We start from the raw sequence: 20,895 nt of genomic DNA, 5'->3' as shown, positions 1-20,895 counted from the left end.
TAACCTGTACACTTTGTGTTAGCACGTTTCATCATGAATGTTAAACATCATTGGGGTATAAAGGTGAATTTTAGTATGACGCACAAGCGTTGTTATCCAATCAAAATAACGATTTTTTTCTGAAACATAATGTAATGTAATTATTTCCGTATCAAATTCATCAGCTTTGAGGTCTCGTGTTATTCGTGGCAATGTTAAAATAATATGCATAAAACAAACAAAAAGCATGGAAAACTGCATCAAATTGTAATTGTAAGTATTAAAATAAATTGCATTTGTTTTTATAAATTTTAGAATGAAGCGCTATGGTCAACGCTTTTACATCCTTATACAGTTATAAAAAGAAACATTTAATCCTTGGACATAGATTCCATTAATTGCACAAGTTGAATAATTTCTTAATCATGTTATTTGACGAATAATCCAGAAGAAGATAAAGAATCTTTAAAAAGAGTAAGCAATACGACTGAAGTTAAATTAATTGTCTCGTATATATGAACTGATAAATTATAAATATGCTTGTGAATGTCTTTTCCAGGTAAAATTATTTCCACTGTAGAAGTATTGATTCATCTTTTCTTGAAGTAAAGTGTAACTTTCTCTGATGGTGTCCGGAACAGTGTGTAGTCAGATTTGATTTCTGTAACTCCTGCAGGCAATGATATCTGAAAATTCTGTATAATCTGCAAAAAAAAATGTCAATCAGAGATTATTTTCATTGGTAATTTGTATTTGAAGACTTAAGTTTTGAAATAACATTCAGTAACTGATAAGATTGTCATTTAATTTTTTTTTAATCTTAAATCTTATATTTTAGAAAAACCCGCTGTTTATATTAGTTCACGGAATAAAAACATATCCTTCCCTTTCTGTTACATAAGTTCAGGAAATAAGTCTGAACATAAGCTCCAAAGAAATTAAATGAATACAGGCTAAATATCTGAACAGTAGCGCTAGTACTGATTTTATCGCAGTTGAAAAACTGATTGAAAGAAAAAAATGACATAATAATGTATAGTCAGACTTTTAAAAACTGTTCAGATTATAATTACTGTTTCAGATCAAAACCACCATGAACGTCACATAATAAAATTCATCAATGGACCAAACGACCAATTTTAATTTAGACTGTTTTCACCTCGTTATTCTGCTTCACATGACTCTTTGCGGTGTACTTGACAAAAAAAGGTTTGCATTAAATAAGCAAGCAAAGTCCCTTCCTCTTTTAGACTATTATCTTAAAAAGACAACTTCCGAACCAATTTGAATGTCTATTAGCTACGAAACTATTAACGAAGTCGAAAGATACCTTAATAACTGCTATAAATATTTCGTTTTCTGCAAATCTTTGGCCTAAACAGCTTCTTGGTCCATAACCGAAAGGAGTATATGCAAATGGAAAATTCCGACTGACGGTCAACTCTCCTTCTGTGTCTCGAAGCCATCTTTCTGGAAGATACTCTGCTGGTCGTGGAAAAAATCTTTCGTCAGTGGACATCAGTGCACTGTTAACGACAACTAAGGTCTAAGAATGGAAAGAAAGCATTCCTTATTCACAAGAAATTAAAAGGAAGATAACTCCGATTTTTAAAGATAGCTTTAACAATGTCTTCGTTTATATTTTTAGAATAGCTATTAGATTTCTGCACCTTGCAAAAGATATGTAATTTTCTTGAAAAGTGTATCATCATTTTGTGCCTTGAATATCTGAGTATATATAACATCGATAAATTGCTTGAAATATTCATGGATGTTCATGATGTATAGAATGTTATGATCAATGTACTATATTTTGTGTAGCAAAAAAAGGTAGTGATAAGTCTTGGAATATTTAGATATCAAGTCAGTCCAATAAGGTTTTGATTGCATTTCATCCAATCTTTAATTTACCTAAAAAATAAATACACATACAATATTTTTGACACTGTGATGTCATCGTTGAATAATTTAATTTTGGATGTAACGCGTCTTCTGATTGGCTGACGTTATTTTGTTATGAGCCCATAGACATAATTAAGTCATGTGACCGTGACGTAATCAACGTTTTTTCATGGTTTTCTACGGTTTAGAATTGAATTTAGAATTAAATTATAAGAAATGACTGTAATATTTTTTCTGTCTATTCAAAATAACATAAAACATGTGGTGCACACTGTTAAATAACCCGCTACGCGCGTTATTCAATGTGCACCAAATTTTTTATGTTATTTCTTCATAGACAGAAAAAATATTACAGTCATTCCTTAAATAAACGATCATATATATATGTTGGTGATACGTTATGGGTTCGTTATAAATATAGATGAAGTTGTGCAAAGAACACTAATTTTACTGGTACCTACGCATGCAGTGGTAAAATAATTTCTTTGAAACTATAATTAAAAGAAATGCGTTTCATATTATCAGATTATTACATGGCATTTTTCATATCGCATGTATTATCAGCCCTAGGTTCAATATCAGCACAAGAGCCGCATGTCTCGAGGGCCGATATTGACCGAGGGCTGATAATACATGCGACATGAAAAATGACATGTATGATCTTTTTATCATATGCTTCAACAGTAGAGTAATAACAGATTCATATATTGATCCTTCTACGTGGTTCCCGAAAAGAAATTGAAAGAGTAAAAAGTTTACGGACGTCGGACCCAAAATTTGATTCATTCAATATGAAATCTTTCTATCATATGCTTCAACAGAGAAAAAAAACACACATTATAATATGGACAAATCGACAAAAAAAAAATAATTCAACATTATACATTTTGAACATTGTTTAGAAAAGTCAACTTTTTTAAAGTAACTTTCTAAATAATGTTTCAGAAAAACTTCAAAATGCACTTTTTCAATATTTTTTTTTTTTAAGTTAATTTAATCATTTTACACAACATACTTTCCAGTATTCAAATAATTGTTTTGTACACTACTTTGTAATGTGTTTCAACTAAAAGGAAGATAACTTCGATTTTTAAAGATAGCTTTAACAATGTCTTCGTTTATATTTTTAGAACAGATATTAGATTTCTGCACCTTGCAAAAGATATGTAATATTTTAGACAAGTGTATCATCATTTTGTGCCTTGAATATCTGAGTATATATAACATCGATAAATTGCTTGAAATATTCATGGATGTTCATGATGTATAGAATGTTATGATCAATGTACTGTATTTTGTGTAGCAAAAAAAGGTAGTGATAAGTCTTGGAAGATTTAGATATCAAGTCAGTCCAATAAAAAAAATTCAATACTATACATTTTGAACATTGTTTAGAAAAGTCAACTTTTTTAAAGTAAATTTCTAAATGTTTCAGAAAAACTTCAAAATGCACTTATTCAATATTTTTTTTTTAATTTAATTTAATTATTTTACACAACATACTTTCCAGTATTCAAATAATTGTTTTGTACACTACTTTGTAATGTGTTTCACTGAAAACGTAGCATTGAGGTGTAGTTTCCGGAATTTGCCGAGTATCACCGGAATGTCATGTGATAACGTTACGGAAAGGCATGTGATAACAATCGAAGCATGTGATAAACTTTTCATATCAGCCCGCTAAGCACCAATTCGAAAAATATGGAAAATACTTTAATTTAATGCTATTATCATACGGTAAAAATCATATGTTATTAAGTCTAAGTATATGATAAGATTTAATATTGAATATTAATATATTTCTTATAGTTCTGATCCTAGAATCTTGTATTATATATGAAATTACCCGTAACACAATTTTTAGTACTATGTTGACCCAATATTGTGAAAATGGAAACGTCATCATGTGAGCAATGTAAATGCAATAGGCACAGGAGTGTATACAATGTTTATTACTAGTATATAATCATGACGCTGGTACGATAATATTCACATTGACTTGCAATTCATCGAAAGTGTTTTTTCCTTGGACTTCTCTTAGATGATCCTAACTTTAACATTATATATATATAAAGTTGTAACCTAACCCTAACTATTAATAATCTCGTATATAGAAAGTCAGGACAATGGCCATTGTTATATTATTATAGTTCGTTTCTGTGTGTGTTACATTTTAGTGTTATGTTTTTGTTGTGTCGTAGTTCGCCTCTTATACTTGATGTGTTTCCCTCAGTATTAGTTTGTAACCCGGATTTGTTTGTTTTTTTCTCAATTGATTTATGAATTTCGAACAGCGGTATACTACTGATGCCTTTATATAGAATTATTCTTTAGTACTTGGACTCTTAAAGTAAAAGAAGCCCATTTTCACTCACATCTTTTGGAATCTCATATCCTCCAACTTCAAGATCTGTCTCTAAATATCTTCCAGTACCACTAGATAAGGGAAATGTTCTCCTGTAAATAATGTGCCAATTTATCAACATTAATGCCAAATATAGTGTAACAAGTCAATGACAGTAGTGGTAGAGAATGTTTGAACTTATTAGTAAACTTATTATTTAGTAAACATAAATGACAAGCAATGAAAGTGCATGTAATTTAGGGGAGGGGATAATAAAAAGTGATGGAAGATAATAAAAACACAAACAACGGGACAACTAATAACAATAACGTTCGTCTTCGGTTTTATAGTCAGACTATTTGAAGGGATATCGCGAACTTTCGTCTACCTAACGTACGGTTACAGGTCTGTTAACCGTTTTACTTTCACCTTGCATCGAGGAGTATGGTATGGAGTATCTGACCGTTTTAAGATTAACATAGCTGTCGCTACTGCCTCTGGAGATTTCATTATTAACGGCGATGTGTGTGGTGGTGTACGGATTAACTAGGGATCATCTAGATCAAATCCCTCGTCATAGTCCATCCGACATCGCTTGCCCTTGTCGTTGGATGGGTGTAGATAGTATTTGCGATGGCATGCCTTCCTGGGATTACCTTAGCCGATGTTGCCTGCACCCACTGGTCATAACGCTTGGCGTTCAATTCATCTGTAAATTCCATAATGATTTGACCAAGAAGTGAGTTGTGTTACAAGTGAGCTGTGATCAGTTATCCAATAAACAATAACGACACATAATGTGGTAATTAATGAAAAAACATGACAGGCAACGAGGTAACTGATTAAATACTCTTTATAAAATCAACTTAAGACTTCCTTATAAATATGTACTAAGTACCTAAATATCAAAAGTCTACAGTCGCAAATGAACATTAATGGCAAGCAATCTGAACATTATATCACAAATAATGTTGGCAACTAATAAAAATGGTTGGCAAATAATGTGAGTAAATGATGAACATAGCTGGCAAATAATGTGAGTAAATGATTAACATAGTTGGCAAATAATGCGAGTAAATGATGAACATAGCTGGCAAATAATGTGAGTAAATGATGAACATAGCTGGCAAATAATGTGAGTAAATGATGAACATAGCTGGCAAATAATGTGAGTAAATGATGAACATAGTTGGCAAATAATGTGAGTAAATGATGAACATAGCTGGCAAATAATGTGAGTAAATGATGAACATAGTTGGCAAATAATGTGAGTAAATGATGAACATAGTTGTCAAATAATGCGAGTAAATGATGAACATAGCTGGTAAATGATGAACATAGCTGGCAAATAAAGTGAGTAAATGATGAACATAGCTGGCAAATAATGTGAGTAAATGATGAACATAGCTGGCAAATAATGTGAGTAAATGATGAACATAGTTGGCAAATAATGTGAGTAAATGATGAACATAGCTAGCAAATAATGTAAGTAAATGATGAACATAGCTGGCAAATAATGTGAGTAAATGATGAACATAGCTGGCAAATAATGTGAGTAAATTATGAACATAGTTGGCAAATAATGTGAGTAAATGATGAACAAAGCTGGCAAATAATGTGAGTAAATGATGAACATAGCTGGCAAATAATGTGAGTAAATGATGAACATAGTTGGCAAATAATGTGAGTAAATGATGAACATAGCTGGAAAATAATGTGAGTAAATGATGAACATCGCTGGCAAATAATGTGAGGAAATGATGAACATAATTTGCTGTTAAAATTTTCATCTGGTTTATACATGTGTATTTTTCTATTTAAAAAAATCCATTAGTTTATGCAGATCTCATACATCAATTTTTCATTAGTGTTAAACCTAGAGATTTTAAAGTATGAACGCGACCAGTACCCTAATATTTCAAGTGAACATTTAGGGGCCGTTTCTAGCTGACTATGAGGTATGTTAATTTCTATGTCATTTAGTCTGTTGTGGAGAGTTTTCGCATTGACAATCAAACCACATCTTCTTTTTTATATATTCATAAAAGCTCTTTTTAGGCTCTTTATAGCTTGCTTATCGGTGTGAGCGTGTAGAAGACCGTACTTAATCATGATAACCTATAAATTATAATATTTTTCTTTGACAAATTGCAACTTGTACGAGATTTGACACATTGGCACTCATAAAACATCTTCTTATATCTATGTATAATATGTTTGCATTGTGATTGCTTTGTAATATTCCCTTTCTGGTCTTTTATTTTGCACCAATACAGAGGTTATCCATTAATTTTCAACAACAGAGATTTCCTCTGTAGCACATACCTTAGACTTTCCTTGACGCATGCCTTCAAGTAGGACATCCGTGCAAGATGTTCTTTCGTTAGATTTGTACTATCATACCTTAGACTTTCCTTGACACACGCCTTCAAGTAAGACATCCGTGCAAGATGTTCTTTCGTTATATTTGTACTATCATACCTTAGACTTTCCTTGACACATGCCTTCAAGTAGGACATCCATGCAAGATGTTCTTTCGTTATATTTGTACTATCATACCTTAGACTTTCCTTGACACATGCCTTCAAGTAAGACATCCGTGCTAGATGTTCTTTCGTTATATTTGAACTATCATACCTTACACTTTCCTTGACACATGCATTCAAGTAAGACATCCGTGCTAGATGTTCTTTCATTATATTTGTAGTATCATACCTTAGACTTTCCTTGACACACTCCTTCAAGTAAGACATCCATGCAAGATGTTCTTTCGTTATATTTGTACTATCATACCTTAGACTTTCCTTGACACATGCCTTCAAGTAAGACATCCATGCAAGATGTTCTTTTGTTAGATTTGTACTATCATACCTTAGACTTTCCTTGACACATGCCTTCAAGTAAGACATCCATGCAAGATGTTCTTTCGTTATATTTGTACTATCATACCTTAGACTTTCCTTGACACATGCCTTCAAGTAAGACATCCGTGCAAGATGTTCTTTCGTTATATTTGTACTATCATACCTTAGACTTTCCTTGACACATGCCTTCAAGTAAGACATCCGTGCAAGATGTTCTTTAGTTAGATTTGTACTATCATACCTTAGACTTTCCTTGACACACGCCTTCAAGTGAGACATCCGTGCAAGATGTTCTTTCGTTATATTTGTACTATCATACCTTAGACTTTCCTTGACACATGCCTTCAAGTAGGACATCCATGCAAGATGTTCTTTCGTTATATTTGTACTATCATACCTTAGACTTTCCTTGACACATGCCTTCAAGTAAGACATCCGTGCTAGATGTTCTTTCGTTAGATTTGAACTATCATACCTTACACTTTCCTTGACACATGCCTTCAAGTAAGACATCCGTGCTAGATGTTCTTTCATTATATTTGTAGTATCATACCTTAGACTTTCCTTGACACACTCCTTCAAGTAAGACATCCATGCAAGATGTTCTTTCGTTATATTTGTACTATCATACCTTAGACTTTCCTTGACACATGCCTTCAAGTAAGACATCCATGTAAGATGTTCTTTTGTTAGATTTGTACTATCATACCTTAGACTTTCCTTGACACATGCCTTCAAGTAAGACATCCGTGCAAGATGTTCTTTCGTTAGATTTGTACTATCATACCTTAGACTTTCCTTGACACATGCCTTCAAGTAAGACATCCGTGCAAGATGTTCTTTCGTTAGATTTGTACTATCATACCTTAGACTTTCCTTGACATATGCCTTCAAGTAAGACATCCGTGCAAGATGTTCTTTCGTTAGATTTGTACTATCATACCTTAGACTTTCCTTGACACATGCCTTCAAGTAAGACATCCGTGCAAGATGTTCTTTCGTTAGATTTGTACTATCATACCTTAGACTTTCCTTGACACATGCCTTCAAGTAAGACATCCGTGCAAGATGTTCTTTCGTTAGATTTGTACTATCATACCTTAGACTTTCCTTGACACATGCCTTCAAGTAAGACATCCGTGCAAGATGTTCTTTCGTTATATTTGTACTATCATACCTTAGACTTTCCTTGACACATGCCTTCAAGTAAGACATCCGTGCAAAATGTTCTTTCGTTAGATTTGTACTATCATACCTTAGACTTTCCTTGACACATGCCTTCAAGTAAGACATCCGTGCAAGATGTTCTTTCGTTAGATTTGTACTATCATACCTTAGACTTTCCTTGACACATGCCTTCAAGTAAGACATCCGTGCAAGATGTTCTTTCGTTAGATTTGTACTATCATACCTTAGACTTTCCTTGACACATGCCTTCAAGTAAGACATCCGTGCAAGATGTTCTTTCGTTATATTTGTACTATCATACCTTAGACTTTCCTTGACACATGCCTTCAAGTAAGACATCCGTGCAAAATGTTCTTTCGTTAGATTTGTACTATCATACCTTAGACTTTCCTTGACACATGCCTTCAAGTAAGACATCCGTGCAAGATGTTCTTTCGTTAGATTTGTACTATCATACCTTAGACTTTCCTTGACACATGCCTTCAAGTAAGACATCCGTGCAAGATGTTCTTTCGTTAGATTTGTACTATCATACCTTAGACTTTCCTTGACACATGCCTTCAAGTAAGACATCCGTGCAAGATATTCTTTCGTTATATTTGTACTATCATACCTTAGACTTTCCTTGACACATGCCTTCAAGTAAGACATCCGTGCAAAATGTTCTTTCGTTAGATTTGTACTATCATACCTTAGACTTTCCTTGACACATGCCTTCAAGTAAGACATCCGTGCAAGATGTTCTTTCGTTAGATTTGTACTATCACCAACAATTCTTTGTATTTCTTCATACAGCTTTTTCTGTTTGTCAGGATACAGGCTTAGGTCAGTTAGTACAAACGTCAGGGTATTGGCGGACTATTATCAAAAATACAAACAAATAAATCATATTTATTTAAATAAAATCACCTTTTCAGACCGAATCAGATGAATTATGGACGGGATAAAATTTTCAGACGCGTACATCAGAACGTTATGATTGACTAACAAATTCCTAACAATGGAAAATAAACCAATGAAGTGATTTTTTTTTAATTTTTTTTGTATAGATTCCGAAACTACCAATAACATAGAATATCAATTAAGGTCAAATAATTGATTTTTAATATATAATAATATTATATATATTATAATATAATATATTAATAATGCACCAACTGCACCCAACTAAACATTCTTTTTTAATATTTCTTCTAATAAAATATTAATTTGAATGGTCACACCCACCATGCCACCAGCTAATAGAAGCTCAATGGATATAGTATATCTTTCTAATTTTGACAACAGTAATTCTCTTGCTTCGTTTTGTAAAGCACACTCTAAAAAATAGTGTATACTATCCTCAACAGGGTGGCCACAGCTGCATGCGGGACTGGGTTTAATATTAACACGAATTTAAAGAACTGCACATATTTCTCAAACGTGTATGAATGATATTAAGTTTTCTATCCCCACAACTGAAATAGGAAGGTGGCTGTATCAATTTGGACTTCATCTTTCGTTTAAAAATATTTATATTTTGGACGTACGTATGTCGGGGTTAAGGCTATTCCATTCAATAGTAGTGGATGGGAAGAAGAATTTTCTAGTTATGTCTAGTCTATAACTGGGTACTACATAATTATGACTGTTTCGCAAATCGTAGATAGATACTTTACCAACAAGCGGGGGCATTAAATCATAGAAATAATCAGTGGCAGTCCCATTATGTCACATGCATATTCCATAACGCGTCTTATAAAAGTTAAATATATACGAGCAAGATAATTTCTATTTAATACATATTTCAATTTTTTGAGAACATTTTATCTTGTGCTTGCACACTTCAAAATGTTTTATATGTGTGTATGGAATTTACCATTGGAATCAAATCCCTAAGTGTTTATGACAGGAGACAAATTCTACTGATTGGTTTTGAAATTCTATTTCAATATCATCTGGGGAAGTATGGCAGGAGAATATCATAGCCTTTGTCTTATTAGGGTTAAAATTAATAAGCCAATCTTTAGACCATATTGAAATTTGTTCTAGACATCCTCTATAATGTAAGGGTTATTGCTGGAATAAGAAAGAGATGTATCATCAGCAAACAATCGAGTTAGACTTTTCAAATTATCAGCTATGTCATTTACATATTAAATAAGAAACAGTAGGGGACTTAATACAGATCCTTGCGGAGCTCCTGCATTAGTATTATCAAAAGACGAATAGGCATTTGAAACAAAAACGCTTTGTTTTCTATTTGAAATATAACTTTCAAACCATTTATACAGATTTCCCTCAACACCATGCGCTTTTAGTTTTATAAGAGGCCACTATGCCATACCCTATCAAAAGCTTTCGAGATATCCCATAATATAAGAGATGTTATACAGCGATCATCAAGCGACGCATATCCTATAGTAAATTTCTATTAGCTGGTGAACAGTAGAATGACCTGGAATAAAACCTGATTGACATTTGTATAATACCTTGTTTGCTATTAAGTGATTAAATACATTTTTAAACACAATTCTTTCAAAAACTTTACCCACTGCTGATAATAATTAGATTGGTCTATAATTGGAAATCAGTGATTTGTTTCCGGTTTTGAATAACGGCATGACAATAACCGTTTTCCATTGACTAGGAAACTAGTTCAAATGACAAATTAAACAACAATGATAAGGGTACACTGACAGTTTAACTTGGTTTTTTTAACATTTGATGACTATTTGAGTCATTACCTGATGCCTTTTCCCAATTTTAAAGTCTGCAAAATATCAATGACTTGATTTGAGTTTATATAGAAAATATCAATTTTAGAATTTGACCTAGTCGGAAATTATGGAGATCTATCATTATTTTCATTTATAGTAGATATGGAATTGGTGGTCTGACACCTAAACGAAAAACAACAACCGATATACAGCAGCATCCGACTACCACAAAATTCCGGATTCATGACTTGGTACAATCTCATACAGAATGTGGCTGGGTAAAACATGTTTGCGGGTGCCGAAACCACCCCTTTCTTGGGACAGTGCTGTAACAGCCTACTGAGTTCCCGTGTCTGATCATAACGGGTCTTACTGGTTAACGCATTGATTCCATGACAAAAATACATGAATATACTCACAGTTTCAATTCCAGCACCGAATAGAGTGGTAACCATGCTAGTTGCTGACTCCTCTGTTACTCTTGGGTCGGATAAAAGTGAGTGCAAGAAGTTTGGCTCCTCTTCAAGATACTTTTCGAGTTGTCCTTCATCTTTCATTTTAGAAAGCAATATTTTCTGTGAATCGATTATGTCCCCTGCAATTCTGAAAAAAATATTGTAAGCAATTGTTGATCTTGTACAAGTTAAAGTAACTTTTTTTCTATCATATAATATTCAACAAGCAGCGTTATTTGTTCGCACAAAAAGAACAGAGTCAAAGCGAGATCAATAAAATACAAAAGTCAAGGTCATGTATCAGTTGAGGGTTATGTCATATCAGCTTCAGAATGTTACACTGGAACTAAAAATCGAAAAATAAATCCGTTTAATATAAAAATAATAAATCTGAAATATGTTATACTACAAATGTACATGTAGTTCCTTCAAAATAGACGTTAATTAGTAAAGAAAGCACATACATTTTTAAAATCGTTCTTAAAATATCTCATTATAAACAAAATGATCAAATCTATTAAGAATAATCCTCCAATAATATTTCCGGAAATAGAAGATCTAAAAGCATCATAATTTCAACGAGGATTCAAATTCGAATACAAACTTTCACAGGACACTGTAACAAGGCCAATGTATTTTATGTTCCTCGACATATTTGAAACATGTCCAGGAGATAGAGCAGACTGTAAAAAGAAGGCAGTGCGGAAAAGGTTGTTTTCATACAACAAAAAATAAATAGATATATGAAGATGTGGTATGAGTGCCAATGAGACAACTCTCCATTCAAGTTACAAATTTAAAAAAAAAAGTAAACCATTATAGGTCAAGGTCACAATATTACACAACACCAATTGATATATGCATACATACATGTGACATCATCAAACAAAAATTTTATGCAAAATCCAAATCGTGACAGTCTTGCTCAGTTACCACTTGTCAGATAAGAAAAAAAATTACGTACTTTGTGAATTCAAATGTCTTTTTTTCATATTCCTGATAGAATTTTGAATCAGGAGTCATATGACTCTTTCTTGGTCTCATAACTGAGGTTCCGAGCATCTCAAATAATCTTCTGACATGGACAGCCACTGGGTTGTTATCATTTTCCATACAGCCAAGTCTTTTATTGAAACATAACATTCCAACACCTTAAAACAGAAAAAAAAACAGTATAAATTACATGTATTTTTGACCACCGGACTTTGTTTGAAATTTTAGATTTTTTTGGTACAGTCAGTAGAATTGCTTTTGATTTGTAAAAGTTAAAATCAACTGAACGGTTTCAATGACTCAAAAGTAAACCTGGAACATGTATGTCAATATACTGACCGACTTTAGAAACTCAACACTAGATTATTCTTTTTACGTTTTTGAATGACTGTGTTACGGTGAAAAGCAATAACAAAAACCACAATGATTGTCAGAAAGGTCAACTAATTCTGCTCGATATGTTTTGGGTTCTGTTTTACACCTTCTGATTTTGCCTTTGTCCCACCCATAACAAGGGTTTTGGCAATTATGCGGTTAAAACTGTAGGGCTTTAAATGGATTTTTTTTTCTTTTTCAGACGATTCTTTTGCAGTTTAGTTGATGGTTAACATTTATGGCATGAATTTGTGTGCAATGGCATTCGGCAATTTGACGTTGCGGTCGTAAACATGACGTTGCGTTATCAAATTGTATTGACGTTGCATTGTCACTACATGTTGATGTGGTCATTGATGGTCATCAACAAATCCAGTCTACCTGTATCGTTGTCGGAAGAACAGTAAGACGAGTTTCTGAAGTCAATCTGTATGTTTGTCGCATGTTCACGATTTCCTGTTTGCAGTATTCTTAAGGGCTGACTTAGTTTTTTATTCCTCAGTATTTGCAATATAGAAATGCAACATTTTAAACTGATTTAAGTGTAGCTAAGGATTGAAAGAACTGTTTCACGAAGCAAAAAAAAAAACTGAAAATAATCTTTTTTGGGTCCCAAATTTTGCTTTAAGAAATTCGTGCGGCTTTAAAAATCCGGTATGTTCAATAAACACAGGTAAGTCAGATGTTGATTTTTTCTAAAGAGAAAGATGTATGGTAAGTATGAATAGTACAAAAATGTAGTTGTATGAGAATCAAACATGATTTGGTAGAAAAAATCAACAAAATGAGTGTTGGGTTTTTAAAGTCAGTCAGTATATTATGTGTTGTACTCATTTAACATGACCAGAGTAAAATAACAAAAGTACTGAATTCCAAGGAAAATTTATATCGGCATGTTATCAAATGAAAAAATCAAAAGCTCAAACAGATCAAACGAATGGAAAACAACTGTCATATTCCTTGGTGCAGCCATTTCCTTATGTAAATAATGGTGAAACTATGGTTGATGTGAGTTGCTACTTAAAAGATGGTAGCCGGATGCGTCGATTTTTGCGATTAAACGTTTGAAATAAAGAGGATTACTCGAAGAATGCAATTACGAGACCGAAAACGCCAACTCGGGAAATGAAATTATTCGTGTTTTTTTTGCGTTTTTTCGTGATTTTGTCTTCGCGTTGTTGCGTTTTTGGGGATTTCGAATTTTAAGTATTCGTCTTTTTCCTTAAAATATACAAGACGAAATCTCGAATTTGGCCGCATCCGATTTTCATACGGGTGTCAAAGAATAAAAATAAAGAAATAGTTATTCTTAAAATTATACAAACTTTCCGTCGCATAGTTGAGCAAATCTGTAAACAAATCTTCAGTTTTGTCTTTCCTTCCTAGTTTCTCAATAAAATCGTCGGTAACTTTTTCAATTAGAGGTACGTAATTCGCCACAACAGCAGGCCGCAACATCTTTTCTTGTGTCGGCTTTCTTTGTACTTCCCATTCTTTTCCGTCCCTGTCAATGACAATGAAAATAAATGGGGAAAAAAGCTTTTTTTTAGAAGGGAACAATCTATTAAAAAACAACTGTTTGTTTCAATTTTGATTAAACATTCTAGAAGAGACCTTCATCAATTTCATGCCGTACGCACGTTTTAGGTTAACAGTTTTATTTGTTTTTCATATAAAGGGTGATGAATGCATATCAGTCTATTATAGTACGCAGTTGAAAAAAAAATGTGGTATGATTGCCAATGAGACCCATCTCCACAAGAGACCAAAATGACAAACAAATTAACAACTATGGGTCACCGTACGGCCAAGTTTCTTTTTCATTGGTCTGAAATTATTTACGTATAATAAGTAAAAATATATAAAACAAGAGGTTAACTGTGATAAATAAATGTTTAAAATACGTACAGTAACGCCAATGGTTTTTGGAAGTTGTTTTTCTTTGTGAAAAAGTCTATCAATTGTAGTTTAAATCTCCTGTGTTCTTTCTCTGGAGCTTGGAATACAGTTTTAGCGTAGTCTGGATGACCGACCATAACAATAAAGTTCTCTCCCTTCCCCATGCTGACGTTTTGTTTATATATGTCACCGTGCTTCTGCTTCATCGTCGTGTAGAATGACGTTAGTGCCGGGCTCTTTTTTGTAATATCTTGATTATGGAAAAAAAACCAGTGGCAAAATTAAATTTGAAGAAAAAGCTCACACTTTTTTATGGAAGTATAATTGGGTTTTTTTGGTTGTTTTTTGTATTTTGATTTATATGTTTAAGTTTATAATTCTCTGTGTTTTCTTATTTACTATTCATATAGTTCCAAACTAGAGACTTGTGTTAATGATTAAAGATTTTAGTTAATAATTCATTTTGTGAAAGTGGTGGCGCCAAAATTGAGGTGCTGTGCTCAAGCGTTGATAATGTTGCAATCTGCATACAATTAGACTATGGTACTGTTAGAGGACTATCATAATGGCTTATTTCAATTACATTTTAAAAAGTTATATGTAATACAAATTGTACTCCAAATAATTTCATAGAAGTGGTACGATTCTTTAGTTGTTGAGTATAATTTATATACTATGTATGGTTTTTGATTTTTGGGTGTTATAACGTATTTTCAAGCACCACATTTAGGCTATATCATGGCGACCAATTTTATAGGTGGAGGAAGCCGGAATGCCCGAAGAAAACCACAGACATTCAATTATTATGTATGTACATTTGTATACTCACATAAGTATATGAAATAAAACATTGATATAAAACGTGGTCCTGATAGTGCCTCTGGCATCTCACTGAATGGTTTAACAGAATGTGTTGGTTTTGTTCCCTCATTTGTTGTTGTTGTTGCAGAAGTTCGACGTGTATAACATGAGAACACCTTCGCGCATGATTGGCGGTTTATTAAATGTGGTGGTCTAAACTTGTGTAAAATAGACATTTTCTGTAAAAAAAAACGAAAGATATTGTATGAAATATATAACATAATGGTGAAAAGACTCAACATAGATACCATGATTGTAATTTGAAATTTTATATTTGCGCCAGACGCGCGTTTCGTCTACCAAAGACTCATCAGTGACGCTCGAATAAAAAAATGTGAAAAAAAAGCAAATTGAATAACGAAGTTGAACAGCATTGAGGACCAAAAATTCCTAAAAGTTTTGCCAATTACAGCTAAGGTAATCTAATCCTGAGGTAGAAAATCCTTCGTATTTCAAAAATTCAAAGTTTTGTATGTTAATTTATATACATGTATATATAATTATGAACATATCAATAATAACCTAAGTTAACACTGAATCACGTGTTTCCTGGATGTTTACTTCTCCTGTGTTTTTTTCTTTGATTTTACCCTGTCCAATGCGACTTATCTTCGCATTTCAATGTACACCGATACTGTAACCAACTAATTATCACGACTTTCATGAGTAATACGTGTCGCGAATATAAATCTTGGATTTTACCTTATACTAAACTACATCAAGTAAATTTGATAATCGCAAAATTAAAACTCGACGACATGAGCTAGAAAGGGCTACATGAGAAATAAGGTATCCGTAAAAATAAGTTGATATACAGCAACTAACTTGACGGTTATTACTAACGGAAAGCAGACACTGAGTTAATTTGATCAAAACAAAAGACAACCAAAGACCAGGTTCTTGAATTGAAACATGAACACGAACAATTAGCGAGGATTCATTATTTCTAAAGATCTCCACCTACTCACATTTTCACTATTTCACCTCGGTGAAAAATGTGAAAAATTGATATTAACGTTCAGTGGCAAATATAACATGCATTTCAGGACAAGATCTCCACCTTCTCATATTTACACCCGATTGGTATGGTAATAAATTAACATTGCCGTTCGTTCAGTGGTAAACATACCCATAACAGGACAAGATCTACCACTTTTCACCTTTTAAAATTTCTTCTCGATGAATATGGTAATAAACTGATATTAACGTTCAGTGGCAAACATATGCATATTTAACATGACAAGATATCAACCGTTTCATCTTAACATCTCGATGAAAATGGTACTAAACTGATATTAACGTTCAGTGGCAAATATAACAAATGCATATCCTGACACGACCTCAACCCTCATATTTTCAACTTGATGAATATGGTGATAATTTGTATTTCAACGTTCAGTGACAATTTTAACATGATATATCAGGACAAAATCTTCACCTTGGCACCTTTCCCCTCGAATATGGTAATAAATTTATAATAACGTTCAGTGGCAAATAAAACATGCATTTTAGGAGAAGATCTCCAACTTCTGACCTTTTAACTCGATAAATCTGTTATTAAATTGATATTAACACTCAGTGGAACATATAAATAGCATATGAGTAGATCGACCCGTTTTTTCACTTTTCACCCCGATGAATATAGTAATACATTGATATTAACGTTCAGTGACAAATATAACATGCATATATCAGAGCGAGATCTCCACCTTCTCACTTTTTAATCTCGATAAATATGGTTATTAAATTGATTTTAACACTCAGTGGAAAATATAAAATGCATATATGGAGACGAGCTTCACCTCTTTACTTTTTCATCTCCGTCGACGCTCAGTCGATAGATACGTATTAAATTGACATTCACGCTCAGTGGAAAATTTAAAATGCATATCATGACTGACAAGATCGCCCCTTTTTTACTTTTTTACCTCGATGAATATAATGATGAATTGATATTAATGTTCAGTGGCAAATATAACATGCATATATGGAGACGATCTCCAACTTCAGACTTTTTCACCTCGAGAAATATGGTAATAAATTGTTCATAAAATTCAGTGGCAAATGTTACATACATAAACATCAGCACACAATTCACCTTCTCCCTTTTTCACCTCGATGACTATGCTTGCCGTAATACATCGATAATTAAATTCAGTGGCAAATATAATAACTTGGATGTCAGAACTAAAACTGTTACATAATATTGTTTGTACTTTACTGAAAAGAAGAGTTAGATTTAACTACCATTATTTCTTCAATGTCTTTTATACTAAACCGGAAAATTGAATACTAGTATTGAGTTCTGTTAATAAATTGAAAATTTTGCTAAATTACATACACAGTAGGTTATTTAGGGTGTTTATTAAGTATTTAAATATACAAGCTGTGACTATTTTTAATAATGTTCTTGCGTTTCATATCTATGACCAATATAATTGAGTGATATAAACATTTGTTTAACATGTTTAAGGTCAATAGTGTGTAGGTACACATGTTGTACAATGTATGTAGGTGTGCAGAATTAAAATTAGATAGTAATTTCCTAAAACTTCAAAAAACCCTTGCATGTTTCACAATCCAACGTAAACAAATCACTTCCTTATTAAATACCTCCCCCTTTTCTCCTTGCAAAGATGGATGATTGCACTCAGGCGCCGGATCCGGGGGGTGGGGGCGGGGTATGGAACCCCCTTTTTTGGACGAACAATGCATTTGAATAGGAACATGTAGTTGGAACTCCCCGCCCCCCCCCCCCCCCTTTCCCAACCCTTTTGTTCTGGGTTAGGAACCCCCCTTTTTAAAATGACTGGATCCGCCCCTGGAGCTATGCCTTAATTACTTGTACTCACCATAGCAATGGATATGATGATAATTAATAAGCACAGGGATCATATATTTACTCCATAAAAGACATTATCAATGCACATATTTCGTAATAAAAAGATTTGTTTACTTTTCGTCTTGATAAAGGTATTTTCGATCTATTTATTCACCTTTTTATTTCTCTCTGAGTTATTCTTAGCAAGATAACACAGTACGTCACTCACTACATACATTGATTTGTTTATTTACTGTTTTTAGAAAAAGTTTTTTTTTTTTTAAATTATACTCAATATTAAATGAAAAATTCTTTGATAAACCTGTACAAATAAAGTCTCATGTTATCCTAGTTCTATCTTGAGAGAAAAGTACGCAGCGTTATTGGTACTTTGGTATGCTTACCAATGGAACAAATCTTTACAAGGGACCAAATAACATGCACAGAAATTAACAGCGCTTTAATAGGTCACCGTGCGGCCTTCAAAAATGTGCAAAGTCCATACAGCATAGTCAGCTATAAAAGACCCCGAAAAGACAATGGTTAAACAGCTAGAGGTATAGGGTGAGGGTTGAAATCTCATAAACATGTTTAACCCCGCCGCAATTTTGCGCCTGTCCCAAGTCAGGAGCCTCGGGCCTTTGTTATTCTTGTATGATTTTTAATTTTAGTTTCTTGTGTATAATTCAGAGTTTAGTATGACGTCCATTATCACTGTACTAGTATACATATTTTTAAGAGGCCAGCTTAAGGACGCCTACAGGTGCGGGAGTTTCTCACTACATTAAAGACCCATTGGTGGCCTTCGGCTGTTGTCTGCTCTATGGTCGGGTTGTTGTCGCTTTGACACATTCCCCATTTCCTTTCTCAATTGTATTTGTTTGATAAGGTTGTGTGGAAGTGTGGTGTAAAGAGTTGAAAAGTCAAAACTGTAAATATAATCAAACGGACCACCAAAAGCACGTAATTTATCCAAAACATCTTAAGATTTGATTACACTCCAAAATAAAGTTAATTCCACTATTCTCATATAATTATATATATTATTAAAAAAGTTTATGTTAAGTTCTTTGATAATAGTTAAGGAAATAATTTAAAGCACTTAAAGATTAGTTGTAGAATACTTACTTAAAGCCGAGATAAAACGATATTTGGGTTCTTGTGTAGTTTAGGTAACTAATACATAGCAGGGACCTACAAATGTTTAGAAGAGGCCTTATTTAGTCTTAGATGTATGATTGGCTTATTTTTAATTAGTTATTAGTGGCTCTGAACTAGATGTCAGTAACTGCGAGTACTCTCAGATTTGTGCTTAGTGTCTTTCAGTTGTTGATGAGTTTGGCCTTTTTCATCTGATTTCTATATTCTATAATTCGTTCTTATGTTGTACTGTTAAACCACTGTCTCAGGTTAGGGGAGGGTTTGGATCCCGCTAACATGTTTAACACCACAACATTCGGTACAAATGTGCCTGTCCTTAATCATTATCAGGAGCCTGCAATTCAGTGGAAGTCGTTAGTCGATGTGTTACATATTTTGTTTTTCGTTCGTTTTAATATGTACATAAATTAGGCCGTCAGTTTTCTCGTTTAAATTGTTTTACATTTGTCATTTCGGGGACGTTTATAACTGACTATGCGCATACGATATGGGCTTTGCTCATTGTTGAAGGCCGTACGGTGAGCTATATAGTTGTTAATTTCTGTGTCATTTGGTTTCTTGTGGAGAGTTGTCTCATTGACAATCATACAACATCTTCTTTTCAATAATTAAGCTGTGAGGAAGTTATGATATGATTGTTAACTATGTGACTCTCTCGCGGTGGAGCGCACGGACTTGAATGTAGATGAATCTAAAATGCTATTCTTAAGAACGTCCGTGTATTAGTTATGGTATACATTTGTGTACCACCATCACATTGATGGCTGCTTTGTCGGCCGGTTCTTACACAAAGTTCTTGTGAGTTCATTTCCTATTCATATCATTTTTGGACCCTAGCTCTACGTGGTCCATTTTAAAAGATGTCGATTTCTGTAAACGACAAATATAATTAGAATTTGAAATTAAAAAAAGCAACGTTAAAGTGAAAGGGTTTAATTACTGGAAACTCAACAATATGTGTACATTGTTTAGAAATACTCGGTGATCCTCGCTTTTCGTCCTGTTTCAGAAGCTGGTACAAATAGATTTTATTCTTTCGATAATGTGAATTTGTGTTATAAATTATTAATAATTTTGTTCAATGGGATGTTTTATTAACCTATAATATATGAGACAAATTCTGAAAATGTCTATTTTTTAGCAATAGGAAAAAAACCATAAATGTCTTTAAAACCGATATTTTAATAGTTCAAATAAAGAACACACATTGAGGATCTAGGAACTGTTTTCTGTAATTCAAACAATTGTTAAATATAATATTTAACAATAGCAATTTTAAAAATGGTACCCAAAAAATACAGTTCTTTCCTGTTACCAACGTAAATCAATTTAAAAAAAGTTTTTTATGGGAATA

General features: G+C 33.1%; 1 protein-coding gene across 2 annotated transcripts; it reads right to left on the bottom strand.

The window, feature by feature from the left end:
• Positions 1–232: 232 nt before the first annotated feature.
• Positions 233–18,568, bottom strand: LOC143044552 (cytochrome P450 10-like). 2 transcript variants are annotated; one of them, XM_076216614.1, is made up of 10 exons: positions 18,412–18,568; positions 15,528–15,738; positions 14,708–14,948; positions 14,125–14,303; positions 12,396–12,582; positions 11,396–11,579; positions 8,969–9,135; positions 4,257–4,338; positions 1,310–1,525; positions 233–683 (listed from the first exon to the last, which is right to left on the bottom strand). In XM_076216614.1, exons 1-10 carry the CDS (start codon positions 18,412–18,414, stop codon positions 570–572), a joined length of 1,584 nt encoding a protein of 527 aa, XP_076072729.1. In that variant the 5' UTR covers positions 18,415–18,568; the 3' UTR covers positions 233–569. The 2 variants fall into 2 exon arrangements, with proteins under 2 accessions (XP_076072729.1, XP_076072730.1); XM_076216615.1 differs by having other exon boundaries at positions 18,516–18,534.
• Positions 18,569–20,895: the final 2,327 nt, after the last annotated feature.

This window comes from Mytilus galloprovincialis, chromosome 9, assembly GCF_965363235.1.
Source record: "Mytilus galloprovincialis chromosome 9, xbMytGall1.hap1.1, whole genome shotgun sequence".
Taxonomy (NCBI): domain Eukaryota; kingdom Metazoa; phylum Mollusca; class Bivalvia; order Mytilida; family Mytilidae; genus Mytilus; species Mytilus galloprovincialis.
This window is presented reverse-complemented; position numbering and strand designations above follow the sequence as displayed.

Coding starts and splice junctions, on each gene's coding strand:
- LOC143044552 (XM_076216614.1), bottom strand. Junction 1,526..4,256: donor GATATGAGATTCCAAAAGAT/GTGAGTGAAAAT, acceptor TTCCATTCTTAG/ACCTTAGTTGTCGTTAACAG. Junction 684..1,309: donor TATTTATAGCAGTTATTAAG/GTATCTTTCGAC, acceptor TTTTTTTTGCAG/ATTATACAGAATTTTCAGAT.